Below are 20,518 nucleotides of genomic sequence, written 5' to 3'. Positions count from 1 at the left end.
CGGTCAGCTCATTGTTGCTATGAAAAAAAAGTGCATTGATACATTTTGATGTGCAGGTGCTCACTGTGGTATATCATGGCTATGGGGAGCCAAGGAAAGTCCAAAAAAATGCAGGCAGCTGTGCTGATCCATATCTATGTCTGTGTGTGTGCTTGTATATTATATGTGTATATACACAAACACACCAAAAGAATCATAGAATCATAGAATAGCAGAGTTGGAAGGGGCCTACAAGGCCATTGCGTACAACCCCCTGCTCAATGCAGGAATCCACCTCAAAGCATCCCTGACAGATGGTTGTCCAGCTGCCTCTTGAATGCCTCTAGTGTGGGAGAGCCCACAACCTCTCTAGGTAACTGATTCCATTGTCGTACTGCTCTAACAGTCAGGAAGTTTTTCCTGATGTCCAGCCGGAATCTGGCTTCCTTTAACTTGAGCCCGTTATTCCGTGTCCTGCACTCTGGGAGGATCGAGAAGAGATCCTGGCCCTCCTCTGTGTGACAACCTTTTAAGTATTTGAAGAGTGCTGTCATGTCTCCCCTCAATCTTCTCTTATCCAGGCTGAACATGCCCAGTTCTTTCAGTCTCTCTTCATAGGGCTTTGTTTCCAGACCCCTGATCATTCTGGTTGCCCTCCTCTGAACAGCAGTACGTAGCATGATACCCAATTAATCATCATGGGTTTTTTTCCTGTCATGCAAAGCTGGTGAGCTTGGGTTATGCAAGCGTTAAACAACCCCTGCATAACCCTAAAACAGACCATGGGTTATGCTGAGGGTTGTTTAACCCTCACATAACATATGCACACCAGGTTTGCATAGCACAACCATCCCCGAGTGGGGGAGTTCATATGGAAAGTGGTGCCCATGGGTGCCGCAGTCTGTTGTGGGTTAATTAACCCACAATTAGCTGCAGTGTGCTGTCTGAACTCGAACTCCTCATTTCTAGCCTGGGTGGGGCAGATGGGAGTTGTAGTCCAACACCTCTTGAGGGCAGCAAGTTGGGAACGATTAGTGTACAATGCAGCCTATATAATTTGGGGAGGAGGGGGCCTTGGTATATAAATCTGTGTTTGTTGTGATCTTTTAGAGGAAAATGTGTACCAATATACTTGAATGCTTTGTAGGGAAGGGTCTGTAGTGTTTTACATCCACCGTGTGTTGAAGATATGGTGACACATTGCAATTTTTATTCTTTCATCGCAAAGTTGAAAGTAGCAGCATTGAAGTACTCTTTGTCCTTTTTGCTTTGCTTTTCTAGTTAGACTTTAATCTGACAGAGAACTCGTTTCAAGATGTTCACCAATAATCCAAACGTTGTTTACTAGAATTACATATTTCTTAACACTGCTAAACTAGGGAGAGGCATAACGTCAATCCTTCGTGCTGCATTCATGTCTTTGTGGTGGTTTCCGCCTTAATCTTTTTTATTAATTTAACTTCCTCATTGTGTGAAGTGAATGAAAGACACATAATAACCCTCTCTAAAGAAATCATTAAATTAAATTGTGAGATTATGGGTGGGGGAAAGTTTGCATTAACAGAAAATTGTTGTTTAAACTTGCTTTAAATATCTTTCTGAAACTCTATGCTTCAGTGAGTTAGTCATCGGAGGTTTTATTTTTTGGAAACATGGACAGGTTGATTCTCCTCCAGCCACCGAAAAGATGACGAGTAGCTGGAGGGGTGTGTGTGTGTTTGCGTGAGTGGTGTATAATACACAAATATGCACAGCACACACAAATACTGCCTTAATTCTACAATCATAGATAATTTACTAGCCTTGCAAATCCCCTTTTCATCAATTCTAGGAGTCTGGAAGCGAGTGAAAGGGAGAAATCCTCAGTGCCTCCTTTTCTAGCAGAGGAGTATCTTGTCTTACCTTGTCTTGTCACTTGCTTGAGCCCTGGCTGCTATTATGAAGTAATGCTTGTATTGCAAGCTTCAGATGACAGATGTAAAAATGTGTCTCTTCGAAACTTTCCGAGTCACCTGCCTTGCATTCTGCATGTGCTAGGCTTCTGTTTTCTGTCTACTGGGAAAGACACAAAGCCTATCTATCTATCTGTCTATCTGCCATAGTGGATAAAGCAAACATGCATGAGTAGAGGGAGTGCTCCAGCCCTGCCCCTTTCCATTGTCGCCCTCAGCTGAAGAGGAGTCTTCTGTATCTGTGCAGGCTTTCCACATGAGCCAGAATCCTGGAAAAATAAGTGTTCTGGCTCATGGGCAGAGCCTCCACGGATAGAGAAGGCACTCTTGCCCTCCCAGGAGTAGAGGGTAACAAAGGAAAGGAGTGCTCTCCCTCATTGCATGTTTATCTGCATGTAGAATGCCTGAATAAGGCATGTATATCTGCTAGTATATGCTTTATGGAGAACAAGACTAGGTCCTGCTTGGAATTGCACATGGCTGACTTAGACGTTTTGCTCCTAAATCTCAGATGAGGAATGCATGTCCTCGGGGTGCTCTCCTACTGCCACCCAAACGTGCAGAGACGTACACCCCCTGCCCCTTAATTTCATGATGCTAGATCAGAATTCCACTTTCTCCAGCATCAGTAGCACCAAACATGAAACGTGGTGGACATGGTAAGTCTGTCAAGAGTAGCAGTTGATGGGCTGCCCATGGTCTCCCATAACCTGGTGCCTTCCAGATGTTTTGGATTCCTAACATTCCTGCCTGGGGCTAAAGTTGAAGTCCCATTCATTTCAGTGGTTCTGCTCTAAGTAGGACTAAGGTTGGATACCACTCTAAGTTTGGGAAGGCTGGTCTAAGAACATAAGAACCCTACGGGCCGGATCAGACCAAAGGCCAATCTCATCCAGCATCCTGTTTCCCACAGTAGCCAACCAGGTGCCTCTGGGAAGCCCACTGTTCCCAAAAAGGGCATCGATCATGGGATGTCATTACAGTCCTTGTGTGCTTTTTCCTTAAAAACAAAACAAAAAACTGAAGCTGAAAGGGGAGTTGGCTGTGTGTGCTGTCAGACTTTTGAATAGACATGTCAATGTTAGAATATGATGAGGGTAATGGCAGAAGGATGGGCAAATAGCAAAGAGGTGGAATTCTATAAGCACATTGAAAACCACACCTCCATACCAAATGTGACAATAGCGCTAGGTGAGTTCACGCCTTGAAAGTTTTTGTGCTGGTTTTGCAATAGAAGCTTTGAAAACCAGTGTAAACCCAAGAACCTTAAAAAAAGGGAGGATTCTGGGGAAAAACACAGGAATGCATCGTGTCTTGCGGAGTGGGAGGTGTCTTGTCTGGATTAAGTTGAATTGGTGCCAGTAATGGAGAAGTAAACTAGTGTAGAAGTACCTAGGATAAAGGTGTTGATAATGAAAGCCAAATTGTAACAGGCAAAAGGACAGAGAATCCTTTATCCTTGTTTTTAGCTGTTGAGTTCTGTGAAAGAGGAAGGTCAATGCAACTGTTAGCATTGATGATCCAAATTATTATTATTATTATTATTATTTATTTATATAGCACCATCAATGTACATGGTGCTGTACAGATAACACAGTACATAGCAAGACCCTGCCGCATAGGCTTACAATCTAATAAGTTGTAGTTAACAATAAAGAGGGAAGGAGAATGCAAACAGGCACAGGGAAGTGTAAACAGGCACCGGGTAGGGTAAAGCTAATAGTATAGAGTCAGAACAAACTCAATATTTGAAGGCTATAGGGAAAAGAAAAGTTTTTAGCTGAGTTTTAAAAGCAGTGATTGAGTTTGTAGTTCTCAAGTGTTCTGGAAGAGCGTTCCAGGCGTAAGGGGCAGCAGAAGAAAAAGGACGAAGCCGAGTAAGGGAAGTGGAGGTCCAAGGGAATACAACAAAGAACCAATGCAGAATGACCAATATTACCTGGTGACCAAATGGAGATCTTATAAAGTATACAAAACTGAGCATGGTGTTCAGAAAATGGAAAGGGGTCCATTTTTCTCCCTCTTATATAATACTAGAAGCCAGTGGGATCATCCCATGTAGCTGAATGGTGGGATTTCCAGAACAGATAAAAGGAAGTTCTTATGCATGCACGTTTAGATAAACTGGAATTCACTACCACAAGATATAGCAACGGCCACCAATTTGGGTGGCTTTAAAAGGGGATTAGACAAATTCATGGAGGATCAAGAGTGTCATCAGATGAGCGTTTTATAGCGTGCTCATTACTGGCCACTTACAGATGTTCAAAAGTCCTTTTGACAACACCGTCCACTTCCCACGTGTCTCCTGCTTCTTCTGCTATTATTTTCCGTGACAAAATAAGACCCAGTAAATCCTTTTTTTTATTATTGAAGCAAAACTTGCCGCTCCGTGCAGGAAAAGCAGTGCAATAAAAACACCCACTGAATGGGCCATGTGGTCGCTGCTGCTTCCTCTCCCCACCCCACCCCGGTGTAACAGCAACCCAGAATATGGGCTGAGTATGGGTTTTCATGAATTGTGGGTTGTTGTTGACTCGTGGGTTATGTGTGAACCCTACACTTTATTTATTACATTTCTATGCCGCCCAATAGCCGGAGCTCTCTGGTTTAAACTATGTTTTTAAACTATGGTTTATGAGCAACCCAGAGTTCACTGCCCAACAACAAACCATAGGTTCTCTTCCTGGGGTTGTTAATAGTTAACAACCTATAGTTAAACAATAGTGAAGGGCTCGCCTGTAACGACAACTCACAATTCAACAACTCACACTCTGGGTTGTTGTTACATGTCAACCAGGCAGCTTTTTTTCCTTTCTGCAAGGCTGAATTTTTAAAAAGCCAAATGCATTTGCAAGGAAGTGATTCATCTGTTAACCATTACCCTAGTGATACAGAAAACAAGGCAATGAGGTCATAGCGCGCAGGCATTGAGGAACCATCCCCCTTCCCTTCTTTTCAGTATTTTGTTTGTGTTTGGTTCAAGTGGGAATTAGGGATGTCAGATGCTGGGAAATCTGTTCCACTTAAACCCAGTGGATTTCCGCAGCGTTTCTGGTCCAGTAAGTGGGGGCAGACTGCATCGGAATGTTTTTTATTATTATTGCTATTATTGTAGTCCTGGAAAATTTTGTGCCTTTCTCTCTCCCCTGCCCACCCCCTCCCCCCTGCACTAATTGTACTTTGTGCAATGTCAGAAATTACCCACCAATAAATCCTGTGACATCCCTAGTGGAAACACGCTCATCAAATTGTACCAGTACTTCCTCATTTCCACTAGCTACCAGTCTGTTTCCATGCCCAGTTTGGTATTGTTTTTAACCTTTAAAGCCCTAAATGGTTTGGGGCCAGGTTAACTAAAGGAGTTTCTCTCTCCCATATCTATTTACCTGGACCTTAAGGTCATCATCTGAAGCCCTTCTCCAGGTGCCCCCACCAAATGAGGCAAGGCAGGTGGTACAGGTGAGCTGGCCTTTTCAGTGATGGCACCCCTTTTGTGGAATGCTCTCCTGGCTCCTGCCTTATGGTATTTCCAGCACCAGGTAAAAGTCCTTTTTATTCTTCTAGGCATTTTGAGAACTGCTTTTAGTATTTTACTCTGCTAGTGGTTTTAATTCGGTTTTATGAAGTTGTAATGGTTTTATTCTTTGCTGCTGGTTTTATCTTGATTTTATTCTGGGAGATATAGTTTGTTTTAAAGTTGATGTTTTATTTTCTAATGTATGGTACACCACCCAGAGAACTTAAGTTAATGGGTGGTTTAAAAGTAAATAAATAAATATGTCTGACCTCATCTTCTTCTGTATATCTTTCCAGGATGTGATCGTCGGCAGTCTGATCTCAGCCCTCTTAACTGCTCTTGTTTATCCTACTTGGGATCTCATTGATCATCTGATGCTAAACAGCCCTTTGTGCCCTGCGTTCTGCATCGTTGTGCCCCTCCTCTTATGTTACAACTACCCAAAACTAAATCATTACAGCCCTACTAGAGCAGACACCACCACTATTCTAGGAGCTGGGGCAGGAGCCACTATTGGGTTCTGGATAAATAATCGCTACATCTCAGATGCTTTGGCTGAAGCTGCCACGCATCATGTTCTCTCAGTCTCTGGTGAAATGCTCTTGACCATGCTTGCAAAGTTTTTGGTGGGAATTGGTGTACTGGTGATCACACGGCAGATCATAAAAAACCTGGCTCTTAAATCGCTGTGTTCCTGGTACAAGGTTTCTATTAATGACCATAAAGCTCTGCAGCAATTCAGAATTGAGGTGCCCTACAAATTTATAACCTATTCTTCCATTGGCTTGAATTCTACCGTACTTGTGCCATTACTGCATAAGCTTTTGGGTTTAAATTGAATGCTGTGCATTCCGCACCCCACCCCCTTCCCCAGGAATAACCCAGATTTTGGGATGCAACAAATGTGTATCATGGTAAAGACTTGAATAAAAAAAGTATTGTGCCTTTCTGCATAGCTAATATTGGAGACCTTGAAAGGAGCTTCTTAGTAGTCTGGTACTCTGCAGTAGGTGGTGGTTAGATATTTAGCAGCTTTTGCTCTCCCCAAGTCTAACAGTTCAGTGAGCTTTATGGGGTTACACCTGATGCAGCAGAAGCAAGATTCCACAAGATCAATGTAGCTGAAAGGGGAGTAGGGAGACCACTGCTTTTTCCAAGCATATTGTATGAGAAATGAAAGATAAGGAGAAGCTCAAGCCACAGGGAGAATAAAATGCTGTGTGCAAGACTGGGCTCTGAAGTTTGTTTGGCACTGAATAAGGCTGCTCATCTACCAAGAAGATTTGAAGCTTTTTATACTGTATTTTGTAATTGTGTTTTTAGACTGTTGGTTGTTTTATTTTAATTTTTGTGAACCGCCCAGAGAGCTTTGGCTATTGGGTGGTACAAAAATGTAATAAATAAATAAATAATAATTAATATCCTAGAAAACAGACTCCTGGGTCTACCAAATGCAGCTCTATGGGTGTTGTGATGCCCTTCATGCTCCCTTCCAATGTAGGGCAAGGTTGACAAAGCTGACATTCTTCTATGGAAGGAGCAAGCACAGCACTGATCTTGTGAGTTTCCTGAATCTGAATGCTGATCTGGGCTCCCTTGAAGGGTCAGGGTCAAGGGTAAGCGTGGTCAGGTAGTAGCTGAAGGTCCACACCCCAGCAAGGGCCCAGTGACATGAGCCCCCTTGGAGTTGCTCCTCCTCTTCACCGTTGTACACTGCTTACTCTTGCTCTGGCCCAGACGAAGGTGGTGGTGAGAAGGAAGAGCAGTAGATGCCACTGCATACTTGCTCTCACTGGCTCTGCCTCCCAAGCAAGAGGTAGCAATGACAAGAAAAAGGAAGAAGAGCAATAGTCACTGGTGATAATGGCAGTGAGAAGGTAAGTGTCACTAAGCTCAGAGTTTGAAGGAAGTGCTAAACCAATGCTAAATGCCCCATGGATACAGAAATACTATTAGCTTCTGAAGCTGTGCTGTGGTAGAGTTCCCAGCATTGCAGTAGTGCACTCCCTTCTTGAATTGCCCAATCAGTGGGCCACTGAAGAACAAAGAATGAGGACCAAAGAATTTAATGGCAAGTGCAAATGTGATAATGGTTTCAAGTTTATTTTTTGTTAACCAGTGAGTAACGCTGTTAGACCGCCGTATCTTTCTCGCCACTAATCACGTCTATGCAAACTTATATTTCCTATTGCAGCTGAAGGTTTTAACCAAGACTGAAACAGCTGCTGCCTTTCTTTGTGACAGCATTTAAAAAAGATCACTATACTAGAGCTTTAGGACAGGCTAGAACGGGTTTGATGTTGAAAAAGATCCAGGGAGGACATCTCAATTCTAAGCATGCTGGCAAATTGCTATGAGACTACAGCTTTGCATAGACTCTCCCCATAGGGAAGCAAATATACGTAGTACAATATCAGAACCTTTAAATTAAATGGGATGTTGATTTGCAGACCTGGGAATTACTTGCAATCTAAATGCTGGCATCAACCTTAAAACAACCCCCAATCAGCTGCTTAGGAAGAGAGATTTAGTATTAAACTAAGTTTAAATTAACATCTCATGGTATTTGCACTTCCACAAAAAGAAATATAGGGCTGATGAGTTTTTATCTCGCCGAGCCTCTTCATGCTTTGGATGTAACATATGGGTTGTATGAAGGCCAAACACCTGAAGCCCATGAAGTTTTCATGTCAAAATAGAAATTAACGAGGGCATAATTAGACAAGGGATGAAGCACTATAATACCCTTGTGATGTTAATGCACATTTACTTGCAGGGGAGCACTGGCCACTGTCAAGGGTACTGAATTCTTCCAGCACTCAATTCCCCTCCCTTCACCTAATCAGGACCCAAAAAACCAGAGGTGCTTAGGGCTGGGGGGGTGGGGTGGATTTGCATGTGAGAAACACTCCTTACATCTGCCAGTTGATATTTCTACCATCTCAGGCCTTGAGAGCATGTTTGTGCAGAAACAATGTCTAATTCAGTCCTCAGGGAAATATATTGCAAATAGATTTCTTAATTGTGTGTTAGTCATCCGAATGGCTTCTGATTTAGATGCAGCTCGTCTGTGCTAGAACTGCTTTTCCAAATTGTACTTATTCTGTTTTATGAACACACGTATACGCTCAGATTTATAAACTACAACTTGCACAATTTCTATTTTTGTATCATTTGACTGTAAGTTGTGAAATGTGTCAGGTGTAGCCTGAAAATTGGTTATCTCTGGCTTTACTCAAACCTTGAATGTTTCCAGAAACTATATTTTTTATTAAAGTGTATTTTGTCATGTGTCTTTATTTGCAAGCGTATTATTAAACACTCATCTAGAGCAGGGGCTGACAATCCACAGGCCCACATTACGCTGCTGCCCTAGTAGTACTGGGAAAGTGATTCTTCCCACAATGATCCTAAGCAACTAGGATCACTACTGATGTCAGCAGGGAAACAGTGTTCCTGGACTGGGGTTGCTGGGGCAGAGAGGAGGTTTAGCCTCTTTGCGACACAAAGCAACCAGCACTGCTGTTTTCATGCTGCATTAGAAGGGACATATGCTGCAGTTTGGGGTTGTCTCCTCCACCCAAACTCTGAATATGCTACAGGACAAGTTGTGTAAATCAGCAGACACAATTACTACTTACCAACTGGCAAAGGTCAAGTCATGAACTTGGAATATATACAATGGCATGTTGAGCTCTGTAACAGAAACTTCCCCGTGGTATTCTCATCAGTAGCTTTATTTCCCCAATTTGAACCGTTGAATGGGACTAGCATCATGTTCACAAGCCAAAGAGTCTCTTTAGGAGTATAGAAAGTACACAAATATACTAGGGTGTTCCTATTTTATTTTCTTGCTGGAGAAGCCTTGGGGCACAGCCAGACAGGACGACTGGTTCACCTTGCTGAGTTCCATTAAACTTCGATACCCCACAGCATAGATAAGTACCCATCTCCCAGCCTTCCCCATTGGAACTTAAATACAGGAATACAGAACTTTTCAAGTTTTATTTTGATCCCTTATTTTCCAGTGAAACAGATTGACAGGCAACTGTAACTACTGTAGAAATGTGTTTACGAAATTGCTCTAGTTTTGGAAGGAATACATATTTCACTGCCCTGCCCTTTTCTAACTACTGAAGAGCTCCTGAAACCTTACACAAGGAAAGCACAATTCCTTAGTTCTGTTCACATTTGTTCAACATTTGGTATAATAAATTATCTTATTTCATGCAATAAGAATAGAATGAAATTCCTGTTACGCAGCTACAATCAGTTACAGTCTGAAGTTTAGCCTCTGGAACTTTCTGGAAAACACATTGTGTTCTGTCAATACATTGAACTTCTGACTCGGTCTATTAAGAAAAGTCTTCCCCCCCCTTTTTTTTTTACTAAAATCAGCCATATTGCACTGAAAGAACTCCAATTAAAAAAGAAGACTGTGACAAGACTGGTCCAGCTCATTAAGAGTAGGGACAAGTGCCTGATGATAGTAAAAGACCAGCATGGATGCAGGACAAATGTGAACTGAAGAAGAGTCGGTGCTCCAGATTTCACAGGAAAGGCTCAATTGTGATTTCTAGAGCAGAGCAGGGCATGGTGAGCTCAAATTTGGTGATAACATCAGGGTGGAGGACTCCTAGGTGCCCGATACTCTGCCCTTTGGCAAAGATCTCAGCGCAGCGGCCAGGGAAAAAAGCAGAGCCTGAAAGAAAAGAAAGGGAAGGGAGAAATTAAGGTTAATTAATTAACTGCCCAGAGAGCTTTTGGCTACTGGGAAGTATAGGACTGTAACAAAATATTTTTTTTTCTGGGGGAAGGGGGGAATGCCACAAAATGGAACAAGAACAAACATGATTGTGTTCTAACAATTTCTGCTAAAACAATGAAAAATGGCTTTGTAGTAGTAACAGAATTGAGCGATGATAGAGGTGAAAAGAATACAGCCTTATTAGAAGACATATTTCACATTCAAAACATATTAGACACTGTTTTTCCTGCAGTCCAAAATCAGGGTAAATCAGAATAGTTTAGCCAAAGCTGCTCAATATATTGTGAAACAAAGTTATATGTCCATGTTTGATGATTAGAAAAATAAAACTGCTAGTTTTGAGTCAACCAGTCTTACACGGATGTAACAGCACAAAGAGGTTGAGCCCATGCAGCCAAAGTGGCTCTGGCTTGCACTATATCCCCAGTTCTCAAACCCTCTTGTATTCCTATTCAAATCTTCTGAAACTAATAAAACTAAAGACTAATCCATGTTTTTTAAAAAAAATCTTGGTAAAATCATCACACAGTCGCTTTAACATGGAATTCTGAAGTGGCAAATTGTTCATGCAACTCAGCTCCAATATAGGGGGGAAAGTTGCAAAGAAAGCTGCATTATGTGGAAATGTGTTGTTGGTTTTGTCCATGTTTTATAGCTGTTTTATAGGAATCAGCTGCCATACAAAAACAGTGTGATAAAGTTATCCGAAGTGGGGGGGGGGGGAGATAGCACCCTGTGGATGGGCATTAATGCCCTCAGATGCAATGTTCACCACCTTTATAGACATGTGAGGGCGCTACAATGAACTTCAGGATGCTTTGCAAGTGATTGCTAGGACTCTTGTCCAACAAGAGTTTCTTACTTATGTATCTTGCAACAAAACAACAGGCAACACAGTATCTTTAATTGGGTCGCCCAACATTTCTTTTTCTTCCATTAAAAGTTGCACTAAGGGGTAGGGAAATCTATCACGCTTTCCCCCATATTGTTTCTGCAACCTTAACCATTCCCCTACCCAAGTTGCTATGAGCCACATTTTGGCCCTCAGCCGTGAAATCTCCTGCTGTGCACCAACATTAGTATACAGGGTGGTGAAGTTGTGATCTCCAGGTGTTGCTGGACTATAACTCTTGAGCACCCACCATGCTGGCTGGGGCTAATGGGAGTTTGAGTCCAGCAACATCTGGAAGCAAGGGATCCCAAAACCCTGATCCATCAGATCTGTCCCTACAAAAACACAAACAAAAAAATCCTACAAGGACTGCAATGTAGATCTCCAAATTTGTTAGGCTTTTAATTACAATTCAGAGGTATTCTTTCAAAGCTATGTTTGCATCAGGGCCAGACTAACACTCTCCTCAGTTGCAAGGGATGCTGCATCCTAGAACAAAAGGGTTAACATAACCAGCAAACCATATATTTTTTGTAAAGGACCTGATTGTCACCAGGCTTAACAAGGGCCATATTATAGCTCGTATTGCCACAATTTCAAACTTTGTATTTGTGTAACAAGGCAAAGTCACGTACAGCCCCAGCTGTAAAAAAAAAAAAGGGGGGGAGCATCTGTATCTCATCTAATCCTCAACAGAAATTCATAAGGAGCACGGCTGCTGAAGTCATTGGTTTCAGATAGAGTTGCATTAATGTACGAGGTCCAAGCTAGGTATTTTAAAAAAGAAGTTATTAGCAAAAGCCCCCATGAAGTATTCCATACTAAATGGCTCAAAAATGATCTCAGAGGAGCTGGAAACTATATCTCAGTGATGTACTCCTGCAAATAGCATGCTGAGAGAAGTTGAGTTACAGCAACATGTGACCATTTCATTTTGATTTGGGGAATTTTACCCAAAAGAGATCTTCTATTGAAAAATTCAGTTTAAGGCAAATATAAAATAAAATCCAATTCCAATTTGCACCTCAAATTTTGCAACTGCTATAATCCTACTATGTATAAACCAGATTTATCAAAGGAGTTCCACAGGATTACTCTGTTCCCTGCATTCTAAAAAAAAAATCCAGGTGGGAATGAAAACAAAAGCCTTATTCATATACATAATTACTAGCACTTAAATTTATTTATTTATTTATTTATTTATTTATTTATTTATTTATTTATTACATTTCTGTACTGCCCAATAGCCGGAACTCTCTGGGCGGTTCACAAAAATTAAAAACATTCAAAGTAAAAAACAATATAAAACCATAATATAAAATACAATATAAAGAAGTAGTTCACAACAACAACAACAACATTAAAGTGGACTAGAAACTTTAGAACCTGCTTGATTACCTTTAGAAAGAAGGCAGAAAACATTTTGAAAAACACATTCCCCTATCAGGGATTACATCCCTAATTTTTTTTTTAAAAGGTATGTTACAAGATCCTCCTGTGTCTCTACCACTTCACATAAGGAAAATCATGCATTTGAATACACCACCTCCTCAATGTGAAAAATCCATGGAAAGCTAGTTTTGTCAGCAAGAATGGTTCTAGTCTGCCCCCTCTTCCTAGACATAAAACATGCATGTTTTCTCTATGCAGGGATAAGTTAGCAGGTTGGCATATTAATAACAAAGAATAGGAAGTGACCAAAGCAGGTATGTAAAATAAAGAGAGAGCGCTCTTCCATCCCCAAGCATTTATTTACCATATTTATATGGCTGCCCATTAACATGTGATCTTTGGTGATTTACAAAGAATAAAAACATACATACAGCACAGCCACATTATGGATGGGCAAAGGAACAGCATAAGATAAAGCTGCCAGTATGCTTGGGTTATTTGAGTTATGTCTAATGCACATTCAACCCCTTTCAAAACCCTAAAAAAAATCCATGGCTTTAAGAGACTCAATCGATCAGAGGCTTGAATTTATTTAACCTCAGGAGGATTTCCCTTTCAAATACAATATCCTTGGTGAAAAAAGGATCCTTAGCAAAATGATGGCCATATATACATATACCAACAGCAGGCCTATATACTTTCAGGAGTAACTAGAAGCGCATAAGAGAGCTACTAATAAATTAGAAGCCACTCACAACAATTCTGCCCCAAAATTAGGAGTTGGAAAGTTGTAACTTACTCAGGCAAGGAGATTCCAAGCTAATCCTTCACAGTACACTCCTATGCATGTTTTCAATATGTTCAATGGGATCTACTCCCATGTAAGTTGCACAGGATTGCACTCCAAGTCAGTTAGGATCAGCAAGTGTGTCAGTTTGTAACACATAAAGGCTCCCCAACTGCCAGTGTAAGCACAGTTCTATCGTAAGTCTTCTGTGGTAAAGTCTTTGCAAACTACACCATTGGTTTTCCAGCCTATATTCAGTTTTCTGATGCCCCTAGACCAGTGGTTCTCAATCTTGGAGTCCCCAGATGTTGGACTACAACTCCCAGCAGCCTGACTGTTGATTTCCCTCACAGCGAATGATGGGAGCTATAGTCCAACATCTAATTTTTACTGTAATTTGCCCAGAGAACTCTAGTTATGGACTGGAATGTAAATGAAGTAAGTACAAGAAAGAATAAAATAGGATAAATTTGTATCAAAAATACATTCTGATGAAACTCTATTTGGAAGCTCATAAAATCAAGAACTTATTGCCATAGCTTGAAAACTGTTGAAGTGTCACAGAACACCCAAAGGGGGAGACTATCAGTTAAAGGCATACCATCTCTATAAATCAATAACTATGAAAGGTATGGCACAACTCTATTCTTCTCATAGGAACATTACATGTAAGCAAGAAACAAAAATAATAGTTCATAGTAAGAATGTGATTTCTTGAATGCTTTGAGGTTCAAAGAATTCCGTTATTACAGCTTTTACAATTATGCCCCTAAGAACCAATAATTGTCTTTGTGTTCAGACTGCAGGACAGCTTTGATTGCTCAAGGCATAACTCTTTGGTCACTAATCCAGTGCAGTACCTGGTCTTTAGCACATTTTCTGGCTAATTGACCTTCAAAGGGCTTGTTGAATTCTCTGTGCGCTTGGTTGTCAGACACCTTACATGGCTGCATTTCTCTGTCCAATTCCTTTCCTTCTTCCCATGTTTGGGAGAAAAAGATTAAAGGAATGATATAGGATCAGAGTTAGGATAAGCTTTAGAGATCATAGTTCCAATCCTATAATTTGAAATAAATAAATACCGGAAACATTTAAGTAACTGAGAGGAAGGGGCTATGTTCACCAATGTGTTTGCTGTAACCTCAAGCCACATATAGCATGTCTTTCACTAATTGCCATTTTCATAGTAAATGTCCATAGTTTGCTAAATTTTCCATGTAAATAGCAGCTATGTCTCCCCGTTGCACAGAAGCAATACTTTTGCTGGCCATTCTATACGGCAGATAATTTTGTCCACCATTAAATATAGTTTTGCATGAGACTATAACATAGTTTGCACTGACAGCTAGCATTAGTTTCAAACTGAGAAGGAAATAATAATTTAAAAAAACTACTTACAGAGCAAATGCAAACAAGTAAATCTGATCTGCGTAAATAGCTTATGCCGGAAGTGAAACAGTTAACAGCCCCTGAAGTTCCTAATAGATGTAAACCTAATCCCCCAATTCAACAGCAACCTCTCATTCTTTTTTCTGAACATCAAAAAGAAAAATCCCTTACTGTATTGTATGTTTGAATCAGTGGGACAGGTGTGGTAGTCTGGACAAGTATGCAGATGCAAGATGAAAAGGGATAATTACCCAGTTAGCCCATTCTGGAGTCTCAACTCCCTTCAAGCAGAAAGAAAAATTTTATTTCATAATTTCTATAGTGAAGTTTATTACTGATAAATGAAGCTGAGCATACATCAATGTTTGCATTAACTATTTACCACTGGCTGACATCAAAAGGTGCCCCTTCCACTGTAGTAGCTATAATTTTCCAGTGTGTGAATCCATGTAAAATATGACTTAGGTTATCATCAATAGATAAAAGAGTAATTGCCAACACCACCAAATCAACAATAAGGGATTGTATATACAGAAAGTTACCCAGACTGGTATTTCCAGACAAAAATACTAGCATTCATCTTCCAATGTAATTTATGCTATCATCTGCCAGCAATGCCCTTCTGCATTCTATGTAAGACAAATAGGCAAGACTCTATGCAAAAGAATAAATGGATAGATATCTGACATCCAAACTGGCAATATCCAGTAAGAGAATGTTCCAACCAACCAAGTCACATTGTTACTGATCTTAAAGTGGCAGTCTCAGAACAAAGGAACTTCAGCGGGAAATTCCAGCATGAAACTGCTGAATTGCAACTTATTAAAATCTTCAATTTTATTCATTTGAATCTGCACCTACTACAGGTGTTACTTTACTGAGCAATGCTAAGATGATTTGTATCATCACCAATTAATGCTGCTGTGAAGGGTCATTTTGCATATATTTAATTTCTAATTGAGTTGCCCTTTAACTCCAGCCGTTAACATTTCCCCCTTTACACCCATACCTAACAACTGAGGATCACGTTGTATGCATCTCATGAAGTAGGCTCTAGTCCACAAAAGCTACTCTTCTGGAAACTGATACTAGAATTGCAATCTTTTTCAAAAACAGAATCCTTCACACTGCTTTACACATTGCAATGTATGCATTGAAGGCAAACAACTACTCTAGCCCTGTGCAGATGACTGTAGAAAAATTTCAATCAACGCATGAAGGGAGAAGGAGGCTAGAGACAGAAGGTGCCATACCCAAGTTCCAAATCAAGTTAAGATTATTCCAGTTCCGTAGTGTGCCACTATTTTCCACACTCCATCCCTTTCCCCCACTGACATGTCAACATGAGTTACAGGTTGGTTGGTTGGTTGGTTTGTTTGTTTTATATCTCAACACAATGAAGTGTTGAGCTAATGGTAGGGCATCCAGCACTCCCCTTACCTGTGAAACATTTCAAAATGATTGCTAGTGAGAGAACTGAGTTAAATACAGGATAACAAAATCAATTCAGGAAGGAACATTCTAGAGGAAGACTTGAAAACTAACTCCTTCCTAGCAATCACTAATTTCACCTCTTCCACTGATTTTTTAAAAATACATCTATGCCCTTCCTTTCTTCCATGATGGAATTCACTACAATGTATATAAGGTTACTAGATGATCTACCATGCAAGCACTAAACAGACCCAGAATGTTTAGCTTCAGCAGGGTTGTTGCATCATGTGTCTTTGGATTATGACATAGGCCAATTAGAACCAATTCATAACTTGATGTCTGACTGGGGTAGGAGGGAAGGGAAGTAACACTGGGTGGGAGGATAAATCTCCCTACATATAACCTAAACACTTGCCCTAAGATCAGCTAGAAGCAGGGTCACCAGCTTGCAGTTGTTCTTGAGACTCAAGTTACTATATGATTGAGAATCTTCGGCAGTTCATTCTATAGACTTTAGGAAATATTAGCTATTTATGCAACTTTACCAAACAAACAAACAAAAAACTAACTTAGTTTGTATAATGCCTGACTAAAACAGTCTGCAACACATTTGTGACACAAAAACCATTGCAAACTATAGATTACAGTGTGGCAAATCAAATACAAATGCTTCAATTTTTGGTTTCTTTGCAGAGAGTTTACTATTACAGCATGATTTTTGTTTTAAAATATTGCAGCTTCACTTCTGACACACTTTACTGATTCACAACACACCAAAAGACCAAGGAGAAGTGATAGGACGCAACAATTACTTCCCAGCAAACTGCCTTGTAGCCAACACCAGGATTTGCATTCTGAGATGTAGTTGTGGACCTGGAAATAATTTAGGCAAGACCTGGAACCAGAGCATAATCTGTGGAGATTATGTTGTAAAGGGGCAGTGATTTAGAAACAGAAAGAAATGAGTAGAATCCCCTAGTCCTTGCACTTTCATTGCATTGAGAGAGACACTCCCAATTACTGACTTTCCCCAGTGTTTTGTTCAGAGTGCAAGGAAACCAGATATAAAAAGTAGTAATCAATGGATCAAACTGAGACCATACTGAATTGGGGTTGCCTCAAGCAGTATGTACAGTATCTGCTTCTAGGTGTACTGCTCAAGGTATTTACTGAGGTTTCAGAAGAGTATGATCAACGGTTCTGGCTAGTTGTTCGTCCCAAATGACATTGAGATTCTCATTACATTAGAGCAAAGTTAATCTTGCAGTCCTGAATGTTGTTTTCATTTATGCCATAAATTTTATGGTAATGCAAATGTGCAGGACATTTTCCAACAGATGTAATAGCTGTCTGATTGCCAACCATACCTTAAATGAAAAGCTGTCAGTATAGTTTATTGTCATTAGCATTTTCTACACTGCACCACACCTTCAATTAAATAAATGGAGGCCAGAAATAGAAAAGAGTAGGGCTCAGTTCAGACAACACGCTTCTCAACAGTGGTTTTAGAACTCCATGGTAGAGTTTTTATACCACCATTAAGAAATGTGTTGTCTGGTGGGAAAACTCCACACAACAGTGGAGTTTTTTTGGAAAACACTCCATGCAGAATATCCACGCTGTGCAGAGGAGAGTTCCTGCATAACCGTTGTGTTGCGTGTTATGTGGAGGGCTTTCCCATTGTGTTGAGTTGACTTTTCCCACTGGCTACAGAGTTCCCTGGCAAGAGTGGCAAAAGGAGAGAGTGTCACTCTAGGAGAGCCACTGGGATTTTTTGTTTTTGTTGCAACAATGGCTGATGGGATACCATCGGGAGAACCAGGGGAGGAGGAACTGTCAATCAAACATCGTGATGCATTTCACTCAACTCCATGTTAGCATTATAATACAACTCTGTCAATTAATAGAGAAGTAAGGCCAAGACTTAAAAGTAGGTATTTTCATCTCAATGGACAGGCTTAAAAGCGTATTTGTATTATTCAGGCAGAATAAGGAACCTGCAGAAAAGATGTTCACACAAGGATGATCCTAGAAAAGCAACATAGGCTGCAAGTTCATGCACAAAACATAGTAGATACATTTTGAGAACTGATGAAAATCTGACTAAAGGACTAAAAGAATACAAGTCTTGGCCAAATGCATTGAGTAGGGGGTTGGACTCAATGTCATTATAGGCCCCTTCCAACTCTACTATTCTATTATTCTTTTTCACCAAAATAACTGGAAAATGCAATGAATAGCATAGATGCCCCAAAACAGAGAGGAGCAAATCTATTTTAACAAAAAAAATATTAGACATCTCTTTAAAGCATCTAATATTACATTTCCTGTAATTCAGGGCTGCTGTTGAACTCAACTTGCGTTCAGTTCACAGTAGAACGTTGTACAGATTTCTCAATCCTATGGGCCAGGCAGCAGGGCAGGGGAAAAGAAAAGGTTAAATATGATTTTGGACATCGTAATCTGGAACATTCACTTAGAATTTGAAGAGAAAATTTTTGTCGGGCATTGATTCACTCAGATGCTACATGTATTGAAATGTTGGTTAAAATAGTAAAATATTAAAGCTGTAGTAGGCCAAGAAACCCCTAACTCTGCATTAAGAGAACAGATTCACTATGAAGATTCATTCTGCAGATGATGCTCAAAATTTGCATTTATCATATCCTTAAAACAGAAGAAGCTAAGACAGTGTGGTAAAGTGGCTAAAGTGTTGGACTGGGAGTCAGGATATCCTGGGTTCTAGTCACCACTCAGCCATGGAAACCCACTGGGTGACTTTAGGCCAGTCACAGGCTCTCAGCCCAACCTACCTCACAGGGTTGTTGTTGTGAGGGAAAATGGAGAGAAGGAGGATTATGTGCACCGCCTTGGGTTTCTTGGAGGAAAAACGGTGGGATATAAATGCAATAAATAAATAATAAATGAACTTGTAAATAATATTTGGTTCGCACTGAGAAAAATGTACTTTGGTATGGAGACTTTTGAATTGAACATTATATAAAGATTTTACAAAGAGGGATATGGGAGACAAAGGCAACATTGACATTTTCTGCACCGAAACACAGAACATTCTGCATTGCACTCAAAATGTTGCAAATCGATACAATACACAAATGTTTCCTTTTTTTCATCAACAACCTCAATTCATATTTAAAGTGCTTGTGGATCCAGAATTAATTCAGTTCTTTTAATAAGGAGAAGTAAAAGGTAGAGTAGGGTAGAAGAAAAGAGACAGGTTAGAAATAGCAGCACCATGCATATTAACAGCAAAATGAGTGGTTGCCATCAAAGATTGTGGTCATGCAGAATGCTGATCGTTGCACTGGAGTCTTTCATGCATGGTGTCTGCACATTTTAAAACATTTCTTTGTAGCCATATGGACAAGGAATCTAGTTTAAAATTATGAAAGCTAAGGGTTTCCAAGGTCTGCACCACCCCTAACGTTTTATTGCACCAAGTTCTGTACAAATATATTAATATGCAAAACTGTAGAAGACTACAAATCCTGGATGAAGTCACACACACACTTCTAGAGTATGGCCTCTGAGAGACTGTACGAATGTAAGCTTTGGCCTGAATTTAAAGTATTCAACAACCACACTAATTTATCGTTTTGATATGAGAGGGAAAATAAAATTGTAGTTTATGACTCTTTTCACATGTAATATTAAACCATAGTTTTTGAATATATGCACGACCAACAGTAAGCCTCAGGCTCACACACGCAACACACACACACACACACACGCCTTTTCTAAGGTGTGGCCACCAGGAAGAGATCCAGTTTGAAACCAGCCAAAATTCCCTGTTAACATTTGAACACAGAGCTCTGGTTAATTTAACCTCTGGTTTCTTCAAATAAGCTTGGATCATAAAACACAGTTTGATCTTACCTTGTTTAAACAAGCTATAGTTGAAATTAGTCATTGTTCTAAGAATTCAGGCATAATAGGCAGCTCTAATTAGTTATTAGGACAACACCAGACATGCACATATATGAAGATCCTTATAACAAGGCAGACCATTGGCCCATCTATTTTGACTTGGCAGCAACTCTTTAAGATCTGAGGCAGAGATCATTCCCAATTGCCAGATATCCTATTAACTGAAGATGATAGGGAGGTATCTTCTGCTCTGAGCTCTCTGTGAAGTTCAGGAGAAGATTATTTTGCTTATTACCCAACCCTGTTCTTCCTCTGAGAAGCTTATACATGGTCCCAAAATGATCTCCTACCTCGGCAGCTTATTGGATCAGACCTGCTTAGCTTGAGTAGAAGAGCTGCACCATGTACCTTCAGACTATTCTCTGAGTCTAGAAAGAAGCAGGCCTCCCGCACATACAGGCCAGAACAAAGGACATGTGCAGAAAGGGACTAGAACCCTGAACCCTAAGATTAAGAT

The 20,518-nt window shown here is 40.4% G+C and overlaps 2 protein-coding genes across 2 annotated transcripts in view; one reads left to right on the top strand and one right to left on the bottom strand.

Annotated features, from left to right (window-relative positions):
• SGPP2 (sphingosine-1-phosphate phosphatase 2) overlaps positions 1-6,413 on the top strand; it is a 55,167-nt gene extending 48,754 nt beyond the window's left edge. The window contains exon 6 of the mRNA XM_063131503.1: positions 5,748-6,413. Within this exon, the coding sequence (XP_062987573.1) occupies positions 5,748-6,290 (543 nt within the window). The 3' untranslated portion in view covers positions 6,291-6,413. The remainder of the gene's footprint in view (positions 1-5,747) is intronic.
• Positions 6,414-9,437: 3,024 nt separating this feature from the next.
• The window catches only part of FARSB (phenylalanyl-tRNA synthetase subunit beta), a 34,838-nt gene continuing 23,757 nt past the window's right edge, over positions 9,438-20,518 (bottom strand). Inside the window, exon 17 of the mRNA XM_063132217.1 lies at positions 9,438-10,153. Within this exon, the coding sequence (XP_062988287.1) occupies positions 10,002-10,153 (152 nt within the window). The 3' untranslated portion in view covers positions 9,438-10,001. The remainder of the gene's footprint in view (positions 10,154-20,518) is intronic.

The sequence above is a fragment of the Elgaria multicarinata genome, chromosome 8 (genome assembly GCF_023053635.1).
Source record: "Elgaria multicarinata webbii isolate HBS135686 ecotype San Diego chromosome 8, rElgMul1.1.pri, whole genome shotgun sequence".
Taxonomy (NCBI): Eukaryota; Metazoa; Chordata; class Lepidosauria; order Squamata; family Anguidae; genus Elgaria; species Elgaria multicarinata.
Note: the sequence above shows the minus strand (reverse complement) of the source record. Positions and strands in the feature narration are given on the sequence as shown.